At 34.2% G+C, this 12,124-nt stretch overlaps 1 protein-coding gene across 1 annotated transcript; it reads left to right on the plus strand.

The window, feature by feature from the left end:
- The first annotated feature begins 3,093 nt into the window (after positions 1–3,093).
- On the plus strand, positions 3,094–3,665 carry LOC126786029 (zinc finger protein ZAT12-like). Its single transcript, XM_050511730.1, has one exon. The coding sequence runs from the start codon at positions 3,120–3,122 to the stop codon at positions 3,603–3,605; it is 486 nt and encodes a 161-aa protein (XP_050367687.1). The 5' UTR covers positions 3,094–3,119; the 3' UTR covers positions 3,606–3,665.
- Positions 3,666–12,124: the final 8,459 nt, after the last annotated feature.

The raw sequence follows: 12,124 nt of genomic DNA on the forward strand, positions 1-12,124 counted from the left end.
ATATTGCTCGAGGTTTTTTTTATATATATAGAATTTGCATGTATATATATTCATCTCCTCCGTTACTATTAGGCTGGATGTGAAATTGTTTACTGATTCTATTTGAAATTAATATAGTATCCACTTTGTCAGTTTGTCTAGAGTGGAGGGCCTAAATCATATGCAATGTCTTGGAACTAATATATTAGGTTCATCGTACGAACATGTTCATCAGTTCTTTCATTTGGGTACACTGCGTGCAATATTTTCATCACACAATCTTAATTTTTAACTATCACATAATTTGTCTCCTACAATTTGCATTTATACAGCTTCAGCGCTTGACAGTAAAATTGAGAATACTGAATCTGGCACATTGCAATTATATAGCTTCAGCGCTTGATAACAAAAGTCTGGCACACACCTCTCCCTACTAAATACCCGCTATTAAAGTGGATAAGAACTAATAATATTATGTTGTAATCTAATATATTCCAAAAGCTAGCAATCGATACCTGCTCATGACTATTCTTAAGAAGAAAATCGTTCTAATAAGCATTAAATATAAAATCGCCAACATATATACAAAGACAACCCTTCATTACATTAATAACAAGAATTAACCGATATTGAAATAATATGTGAAAATGACACAATAATCATAATACTATGTTGTCTTAACTCTTATCATCAACTATGCGGTTAGAAATAGGAAGGAAGCAAACGATGAGGAAAATCAAAGACAAGGGGAAATGAATAGCTCCAAACCATGAATCCATGCTATCGGCAGTGGCTATCACCACAAACATTTTCATGATTATAGCTTCTTTCTGTTTGATTACATTCATTCTCTCATTTTCTTTCTTATCATCTCCACCATTAATTGGTTCGATCTTGGGTTTCTCTATTTTCACCAAAAATCAAAACTTATTGCTGGTAATAGCATGTTGAGAGATGTCCATATGCTGGGTACAAAGAAAGATAATAATAATATATAACACGGGTAAAACATGAAAATACATGATAAAAATTTAAATATTAGGTATACGAAGAAATTTGATGGATGCATTTAAAAGCACCCAACTAAAAATTAGAATAAAATTATAAAAACAGAAACAGAGACTAATTGTTTTACAAATTACACATCATGAACTCGGAGACATTTAGCCTGATATCATCACTGTTGTTGTTTGTCGTTTGCGAAATTAAACACCGATTGGAAAAGAGAATAAAATTATAAAAACATAAACAGAGACCAATTGTTTTACAAATTACACATCATGAACTCGGAGACATTTAACCTGATATCATTACTGCTGTTGTTTGTCCTTTGCGAAATTGAACACTGATTGGAGACATGATGGGAACTAACCAATCACAGAGGAAAACCAATTTTACTTTTAGTGATACACCCATATTTTTCAAGGACTCTTTTAAGTTGAACCCACACTCAGTTTTTTTTTTCACTCCACGTCTAATACTTATTGCAACATTTCTAATAGAGTTTTCTAAAATAATTAACATAATGCAATTTTTTGTTCTAATTCACCTTTTTACTCTTCTACTTGAAAAAAGAAAATTATACGCATTTAATAACTATCATAATTTAAATGGAGGCTCCCAGCTAGTTGGGAGTTTTTCCGTCCTAAAAAAAACTATCATAATTTCTGAAATGCAATATTTTATACCAAACATTAATGTACGCATAAGTCTTGTGTTGCTTTGTTGAGTTAGTCGAGAGAAATTATGTAACGGATAAGTCACACGAATGAAAAATACAATTTTTATTTGTCTTAATTAATGCAATTGAAATTACTATTGTTATTCAATATATTCTTACAAACTTTTATATACAATTTATAACAAAGTTTTCTTTTCTTGGGTGTATATAACTTTCCTCTTCCTAAGATATGTTAGATTTTTTTTTCTACTCCTCGACAACAGGTATAAACAGTAGACACAATTCCTACCTCATAAGTATAATCCTTCCTATAGAACAGAACGAACACTACACACACCCCACCTATATGAGATGAACACTACACTCATTCCAATAACAATTTAATACAAAGACATTACCTATTATGCAAGAAAGAAACTACTACAAGCGCATAAATTACCTATCAAACAAACCTAGCATCATACCACAAAGGTAAAAGATTCGAATTCATAGGTAACACAAACCTGACAAATAGAATCCATTCTAAAACACACCATACCTACCTATTCACCAAAGTATAAAGATGAGGTATACCTATAGCTCATAATACACACCTCAAATCCAGACCACAATATGAACAAATAATTTTTCACCTAACGATCAGGTCTAAAGTAATTCATACCAAAGAAGAAACACACATTGTCGACGATACAATGCAACCTATCACCCTCGGATTAACCGATCCATTTACATCAATAAAAAATGACAAGTACATATCATGATAAAACTTGATTTCGAAATTGAAAACCTTCAAATCCCTATGTATTGATTTCTATTGCTTCAATCATGGATGAGATTTGCATCAATATTAGATGCTATAATCAAGGAGTCAATTTTGTATCAATTGATTAATGAATGAGTTTCCAAAGGTAGAAGCTTTAATCAAGCTGAATCATGGGTCTGGATTTTGTATTGGTGTAGTATGTTTAGTAAATATCAACACATAAGGTTCTATTATTTAAGTAAGAAATATATTATTTTAATTAAAAATAAATCTAATAAATATGTTTGAGTGTAATTTGAAGTGGTGGGTTAATATAAAAGATATAAACATTTTTGGGTGTACATCTAAATCCCCCATTTTACTTTTACACGCGCCTCGGCTGCGGCTACAATTCCTATAGTCTAGATTCTAGAACGTTCAACCCACTCCCAAGTTCCCACTAGGTCAACCAAAACGACTTAACGACCCCTTCACGCCGTTACCAAACACCCGGGGCAACAGAAACGGGGCTAATTCCCTAACGTAATCCGTTACTTAATCGCCAAGTCTTGAGAAGAACGTACTTAGCTGTCACTACTAGTCATTCCTAGCTGCATCCACCGACTCAAACCCCTATATAAACAGACTCCCATTCCTCCACTTCCATGCAACTTGGCTATAACGTTCGTCCCAATTTCACACCCACATAATAATAAAATGAAGAGAGCGAGAGAAGATGAGCAGCAGCAGACTGAGGACTTGGTCAGTTGCTTGATGCTCCTGTCCAAAATAGATCGGAACCATTCCTCCTCCATCCAAAAACCAATCTCCTCCGGCCGCGTCTTTGCTTGCAAGACGTGTAACCGGGAATTCTCGTCGTTCCAGGCCCTCGGAGGCCACAGGGCGAGCCACAACAAGCCGAAACTAGACGGCGGCGAGGGGGAGATCTTACAGCTGGGGCAACCATCGTCTCCGGCGAAGCCAAAGAAGCACGAATGCCCGATCTGCGGGATGGAATTTTCAATAGGGCAGGCGCTTGGGGGACACATGAGGAGACATAGAGATGTTATGATGAGTTCCGCTGCGGAGCGGATTAGGGCGGCGGCTATCCCGGTGTTGAAGAAATCGAATAGTAGTAAAAGGGTGTCTTGCTTGAATCTGGACTTGAATTTGGCGCCGCCTGGTTACCATTTGATATCTTAAAATGTAATGACATTTGTAGTTGTGATTATTTCTATAGGCATTTAATTGATTCGTTAAATACATAGAAACAGTAGAGGATTCCTTTGATTTATATCCCATATGATTGTGGTACTGATACTGTATTCTTCTGTTCCATATTTTCTAGTTTTGATTTGATACACAATGATATTTCATGGCATCACTTACACCGGTTTTGAAAAACGTTCATATATAACAAGATGGACATGGATAGTCGTATAGGTTAGATGAAGGCTGTTTGCTATTGTTTTCTCGTATTCATTCACTTCACATATTTTAACTCACGATTGCCATCGATATACTTTCGTTCATCTTATATATTGTTTGTGCTACCAACTCATCTTAAAAAGCCTAATAAGAGACACCAAAGTGTAATACTTCTTTTGGTTAAGGTAGAGCTTGGTGACTGCCAAGATATGTAGTCAATCAACTATTAACTACGTACAATACGATGTTCATGCCATTCTGGCCTCTAAACAGAACAGAACACCCATATGCAGTAGGATTTCGTGTTTATATCACACAAATTATCTCGCTTTCTGTAATGAAATCAACAACTGAATGTCTAGGTGATGTCTGATGAAATGAACTACTATTATTTGAGATTTTGGAAGAAACTAATTGTAGACAATAATGATCAGAATGCAAATCTCTTACAATCCTGCATACAAGCAAACTACAAGCTAGCTAGCTAGTCCTCTTGTGATACTTACATAATCAACAGTGAAACAACAATTAATACTTGTAGCCAAAAGGTAACCATGAAACTGAGGAGGGTAGCTTTGATTAAAGTAATTTATATATTGATTTCAAGTTCGAACTTAACATTGTGTTTCAATCGGTCATTTATCTACTAAATTTTAGGTCTGAGTTCAAATGAATCCAATTCTATATAAACAAAATCTACAAGATATCCTATTTCATATTGTTGTTTGACTTGTTTCATGTACATGTGAATGATCCATACATTACATGCATCTATCAATACACTCTGCCTCGTATTAGTTTGCTATATGCATGTAACAAGTAAAGCAAGGAAGTTCAGCCGTGGGCTCACTGTACCCCAGTTGATTAATAGACTACATGAAGGAAGGTAGACTCAGTTAGGTGGTCTCCAAACTGTGACACCGATAGAATCATGAAAAACAATTCTTCAAATATTACCTTATTTGACCAAAAAAAAAGTTAGCGTGAATTTGTTTTTAAAGTAATTCAAGCGTCAAGGTTTCCTAACACTTCTCGAGTCTCGCTAATCAGAACGTTTCACCCGTCTTTCCTTCTAGTCGGAGCTCGGAAGCACCGAAGTTTCAAACCCGCAAATTTTTGCCTCAGACTTGTGCGAAGTTGAAAACTCCATAGGTGAGTCAATCATGGGCGTAGCCACACTTGGGCTAGAAGACCCCTCCTCAATTTTTAAACTCAAGTATAATTGGTTGAAATATTAGATATTTGTACTTTATTATTGCATTTAAGTATTGGATTTTGACATTCATGATAATATGTTAAAGTCATATGATTGAGTAATTTTATCGTGATGTTCAATTATTCACACAATTCTTAAGATTCGATATCATCATTAATCAATGAATCTATAATATTTTATATATACACATATATGTAAACTAATATATGCAATATTTTTAACAATTAATATGAAAATTTCTTTCATTTTGATGCGAATAGATTATTCTTTTCATGGAGCACTTATTAATTTATAGTAAGTGAAAATTCCCCCATTGTTATATTTTATTTACTTATAAACTCTGACCCTCCTAATTCATGTTTTTGACTACGCCATTAGAGTCAATTGAGTTAATATTCAATTTAATGATGAACCAACATACAATTGCATAACTCGTGATTGAACTGTTAATATTTTATGCCAGGCATATAGATTCCATTTAGTGAAATGGGTTTAATTCACTGTGGTGAAGAGAGTCGACCAAAGGCTCAACTTGCTCCTCTTATTAAAATATGGGTCTTCTATGGAGGAGTAGATTGTGGCTGTCTTTAGCTTTCCCTATAGTTCGACTTTTGATGTTGAGAACGGGTTGCTCTGAAGCGCTTGTAGTCTTACCTTGTGCATTCATGCCCTCTGGTGCTTGATTTCATATTGTTGATATGAGTGGCCAAGCTCTGGTGCTTGTTGTCTCAATTTCGTTTTTGAACTATTAACTGTGATTGGGTATTCGAATTCTGGTAATTTAAGAGTTTTCGAGCCATCTATTGCGTTTTCAAGACTGGGGTTTCTGATGCAAACTTTGTTTCAATCACTTGTTCGTTTTAGAAAGAGATAAAGTTTCTTTCTTCGAATATAAACTGCTTGTTGAAGTGCCCATTCGTCCTCTCAGGTAATACAACTCTTACGATAGAGATTCTCGAACTGCAAGGATTGATGGTTAGTTTGTATAACAGTACGTTATTTGGTGGTTTTTGATGTGACCAAAACGATCGCACAATTTAAACTCTCGTTGTAGTAATCAGTTGTAGTATAATGGAAGAGGGATTGTTAAACGCTAGTGATTTGAGGGATACTTTGATTTCAAGTCAAACCTACAAAACAAAAACAATGATGGAAATGTTATGTGTACAAAATGAAATAATCAATTAACAAAGTAACAATGAGGAGATTTTTTTGTGTAATGTAGCAATAAAGAAAACAAATAAAATTTTGATGATATATGGAATGGATGAGCTAGGTTCTACACCAATTCACCACCGCTTATACTTCACTCTTGTTTAACCCTAGAAAACACATAACAATTATGTGACTGACAACACAAGAACAACCATGAAACACATTGAAATTGTTCTTATTATTTCCCTGAAATTATTTAACGTTGTGAAACGCACTTTTCGTTAAAAACATTCTCTAACAGGTTTACTAGCTCTGAAACGCAGTATTCTAGTAACTCAAGCAGAATTCATTAAGATCTATGAAAGTTTGTTCGTTGATTAAAGTCTAGGTAGCGTGAAATGCAATCTCTACCCAAATCAATAAGCATTTCTTGATTTACCTCCGCGAGTGATGTAGTCACTACTTAATGAGAGAAAAAAATGCAACGATTAGGTGAAGTACCTCCTAACCTCTAGTTGCAAATACATGCCGAAAATCTAAGTTGTACACCAAAGACTCAAAACATGTAAGAGTTATTAATAGCACAATCATAGACACACCAATCACATCAGAAATTAATAATTAAATAAGAATACATAAACTTGAGTCTTGCATAAACGGGGCTACAAGTGCAGCCCCTACCTAAGAGAATTAATTACACACTTACACATAGTTTTGGAAAACATAGCAATTGTCATATTTATAATCAAATACAAAAGACTAAAGACAAAGAAGAAACTATGTGTAAACGGTGAATGATGATTCTTGACAGAGGAAGCTATCCTTGCTTGATAATCTTGACCAAGAGAATGGCCAAAAGAAAGTTCGGCCAAAAGAGAAGCTGCCCGTTGATAGGTTTCCCCAATCGTATATATTAACCTTCATCCTTCTGCTTTGATGTAATTAGGGTTAAGAAACCCAAACAATTCGTCCATGGGCTTTCTGGAGTAGTCCTGCTTTAAAATAGAACTTTGATCCACAATAAGAAAATCGTGCAGACCGACCTCTGCTCACTAAATCGATCATAACTTCCTCCAGAAAATTGATATTGCTGCAAATTCAACGGCTCTGGAAAATAGACTCATAGGGTTTTTCATCGTTATATTACTCATAATTTTCGTCTATGTAGATTGTCTCATGTGGTTTGTAGAAATTGACTGTTCTGCAAACACAAAATCCTGATTTCAGGTTTTATTGCTCATTTTGGTTCTTTAAATATATATTCCTCTTATTTTGCTTCAATGTACCTAAAAACAATAAACTAAGTTAAAATGAACAATATTAATAGAATAACTAAGCTAAATGAGAGAGATCAATAACATATTAAGAACATCACATTATATATTTCTATCAGTTTTCGTTTCATTTTTAAAAGTACTTGATGGAGTAAACATTTGTAAAAACACACACAAAGACAAGAGACAAGAGACAAGAACAACTCAGATTTGTTCACTACAGTAGAAACCTTGAGAGGTAAAAACCACTACGAGATATTGTTACAAGGTCAAGTACGTAGAGATTAGACTGAATCTCTTTGCTAAGCAAAACACTGCTTACTTGTTCTATTCTAAACAATCTATACAATACATTGAAACAACTGACAAAACCTACAAATTGGATTCAATACAGATGAAATAAGAGAGAACAATCTCTCAAGCTTAGAGAAAATAGACCAATACAGAGATGCTGCCAGTGTGAACTTTAAGTCCGGGGTTTTTCATTAACGATATGTTGATCAAAGCAACACAAAAATATCAAAGTGAAAGAATATTGAAAAACCACACAAATGAATAAGAAAAGGCTGAGTATTTATAAGAGAAAGACTCACCCTTTCTCGTTGCTCATTACCAGTCTAAACAAAGATAAGTATAGAAACAAATCGATCAAATCAATTTAAAATAAATTTGATTAGATTGATAAGGATCAAATAAAAACTTAGTGATACAGTTACCATATCAACAGCCATTTGGTAATTTCCTAATCCAACTAGGAAACTATATCTCATGTTGAATGAAGAGCTAATCTTTAATACCTTCAATTTCCCCCTTGATCTTCCATACAACAAACAAAATTTAATTTATGTACCTATAAGACAAGATTAGACATAAAAGAGCCAAGCAAGAAATTTAAATAAAGCCTCACCAACTTTTAGTTCTGAACCAATGTTCAAAAAAAGAGAGTCTTTGACATGATCAAGAATCAATTTCCATCCTTTTCTTGAATCAAAGACAAAGTTCCTAGGCAAAACATAAAATAATCATAGTTCAAAAATTAACACAAAAACAACGCAAAGTCTGTGCTTATGCACTTACAACCCAAAAATTGTTCATGCAAAATAAAAGATGTTCAAAATAAAATAAAATAAAGAAATTAAAAACTGCTGCTGCTGATAGCTGGTTCTCCCCCTTAGTGTGTGGAAGGTCAAAGAGGACCCTAACCAGAAGAATTAGGAGTCCCCCACCCTTTGCTAGACCTTGCCTCCTTTGCCTGCTTCTCTTTCTGACGCTGAAGAGCCTCATCCCAAAGCTTTGAACCAGTAGATGGAGGAGAAATGGATTGAGATGAAGGTGAAGACATGGAACTTGAAGGGCTACGATGAGTAGCACATGGAGAAGCATGTGGAGAGGGCAAAGATGTAGAAGGAGAGTGAGAACCATAATGACCAGGAGCATATCTTCCTTGAACTTCAGGCACAACCTCAGCAAGAGTCGCAATAGTGATATTCAAAAGGCCAATCTCACGATCCAGCATGGTAAATTTTCGCTCCATTCGACCAACATAAAAATCTTGAGAGATCTGCAACCGTGTGATTACGACCATAAGTTGAGCATGAGGAGTTTCCTCAAGAGGCTGAGGAGGATGAATTTGCAAAGCAAGTGAAATTTCAAAGCCAGGAGGGGCAACATCATGATCACATCGACTGCATCATTGATGATCTGACGACGTTCCTCCATACTGCGACGATTGAGTTATCCAACACGCGAATGATAGTGAGAGCGCACCATATTGATCATGCACACTCAAGGAAAAAGTGAGAACTAATGAGAGAAAATAAGATGAGAAGAGAAGAGCTAAAGAGAGGGTTTATATAGAGCAATACAAACCAAACCCTAATGCTATCAGAAAATCAATTGAATTCTAAAGGAGATACACTTCCTAAAACAACTCAAGAGTCTCTCCTAAAAATCTACACAACTTGATAATCACGCAGCAATTAAATGCTGAAAAGATCAGCATTGAAACGTTTTCTCTTTAGAAATTACTCGTTTGCAAGCGAAAGCAATAGATTAAGATTAAAAAAGAGTAATTTCTTGTAGAGCTATTGATACAAAGATCAAATGAAATCTGATAAAAAAATATGACATCTTAATCAACTTTCATGGGACTGTATTAATCAACAGATCTGGAACAAGCAATCGTAGTTCAATATGACACAAAGTATGAGTGTGATAGTGGGAAGTTATAGATCATATGGGGTAAAACAAGAGGAGTAATTAAATTCGCAAGCTATAAGTACATCTCTCCCCCTTTTAACTTCTTTATGAAACTTTTGACATAAGTAACCACAAAAGATTAACTCTTCATATATTTCTTTAGATAAGCTCTTTAAGCAGTTGATCTCAGAACATTGCTGAGTCAATATAGGATTTCACCGGGGAGACTAAACCAGTCCATTCCAACAGACATCGAGTAATTAGTCAATTCTTAGATAGTAGAACCAGCCTGGCCTAGAATTGCATGCCTCACACATTTTTTTATTAGCATGCAACTGCAAATTGAGAATATATTCCACTACACTAGTTCCTGATTAGGTGACTCAACCCAAGTTTGTACCACCACAATGAATCTAAGTGTAAAGTGAACTCATAAAACATGCCACATAAAACAACAATTAAGTAATTAAGAAAGATTGATCCAGAGTAACACATAAAGATCAATTAATAAGAAAATATTTTTGCACAGAAATCCTTTGAGATTGTACAAACTAAGTTCAGGAAAATAATCTTCTTGTTACAGTTCTCAAATGATCTTTATTGCAAACTACAAATTCCAAGAGAATTACGCAGAAACACAAACATCTCAGCATCTAGAGGCTTAGTGAAAAGGTCAACTAACTGTCCTTCTATGTGGACAAAAGAGAGCTCAAGTATTTGTATATCAACTAAGTCACGAATGAAATGATATCTCAAATCAATATGTTTAGTTCTTGTATGTTGTACATTATTTTTAGAGATATTTATAGCACCTAGTGTTATCACAAAAAATAGTCATCTTCCCTTGATTTATACTATAGTCTTTGAGCCACAACATTTGTGTGCAACAACTTCATGTAGCCACATATTCAACTTCTACAGTGGAAAGTGAAATGCAATTTTGCTTCTCACAGTGCCATGCAACTAGATTGTTTCCAAGTAAAAGCATCCACTAGAAGTACTACGTCTGTCCTGCAAGTTCCCTCCCCAATCTGCATCTGAAAATCTGAAAATCCTGCAACTTCAACATTAGTATCACAAGTATAATAAATTCCACAATTGATAGTATCATACACATAACGAATGATTCGTTTTACTACCTCCATGTGTGACTCCTTAGGAATTGCTTGATATCGAGCACAAACACCTACACTATAGCATAGATCAGGTCTACTGGCAGTTAAATAAAGTAAACTGTCAATCATGCTTTTATATAGTTTTTTATCTACACTATTTCCATCCTCATCAGAACTAAGCCTGGTAGTTGTGCTCATAGGAGTATAGACAGCTCTCTTTGATTTAGTTGTCAATCAGAACTTCTACTTTTTTCTTTTAAAGATGTTTCAATCTAAAAAAGCATTCATTTAATCTTTATTCTCATCTTTTTCTACTCCAACTTGAGATTTAATCACATTGGTTAATTAATACATATTGGTTTCATGATTGACACTCTACAATTCTACTACAACAAAGGTTAAATTGAATTTGATTCAATTCCCAGAATATAATATGCTTCAATGGAAAATGGAAGTCACTTTAAAAAAAAAAATTAAGGTGAGTGTTTATAGCAGTAAAATAGGATTTAAATAATTAATGAGGTATAAATAGAAAATATAGAGGTATATCTTGAATCTCCCCGGTAAGCTACCGAAGACAACGCACAGGGAAAAAAATGAAAACTAAGGCCATCACTTACCTGGTTCGATTCATCTTTGATCTTTCTATTAGCACTTTCTGTCTCTCTTTTTTCTTCAGGATATGCACAGTAGAATGAATGATGCTATATATTGAGTTCATCAAAGAAGCCTTTGTTCATCACAACTTATATTTCTCAAGTTCTCATAGTTTAACCTCTATAACTCGTTTTCTAAAGAGAAGAAACAAGATGTGTGCTCTTGAGTTATGATCTCGTCATATTTGATTTTCTTGTCCCTCTATACTCTTAGTTGTAGAGTCCTATGCTAATTGTTGTTCTTATCATACTTATTAAATAACAAACTACTTAAATTTACTTTCTTTTTAACTCAAATAAGTATTCCTATCATACCCCATAGGACCATACCCAATAAGTTCTAAATATAAGACATATATATCTAAATTTATTTTGTTAATTTAATGTAATAAATATTCTTATTTATGTATAATTATATATATATATATATATTATTAAAAAATTATATCGTAAGGCTTACGCCTTTAACTCTAAAGCTTAAGGCTCTTATGAAACGGTCTTGGAATATGCCATAGCACAAATTTGGAGGTCTCAATAGCACACCTGTATATCAGCAAAATAAAAGGAGTACAAATGTGCTCCAAAAATTTGACAACAACGAGTGTAGTTGAAATAAATTCAAGATATAAATGTTATAGCAGATCTGGACAAGTTCAAATCTAGTAGCAGGATTTGAGGA

Source organism: Argentina anserina, chromosome 3 (assembly GCF_933775445.1).
Source record: "Argentina anserina chromosome 3, drPotAnse1.1, whole genome shotgun sequence".
Classification (NCBI taxonomy): Eukaryota; Viridiplantae; Streptophyta; class Magnoliopsida; order Rosales; family Rosaceae; genus Argentina; species Argentina anserina.

Excerpts from the sequence above, each read along its gene's own strand:
- LOC126786029 (XM_050511730.1), top strand. The coding sequence starts at position 3,120 with ATGAAGAGAGCGAGAGAAGATGAGCAGCAGCAGACTGAGGACTTGGTC.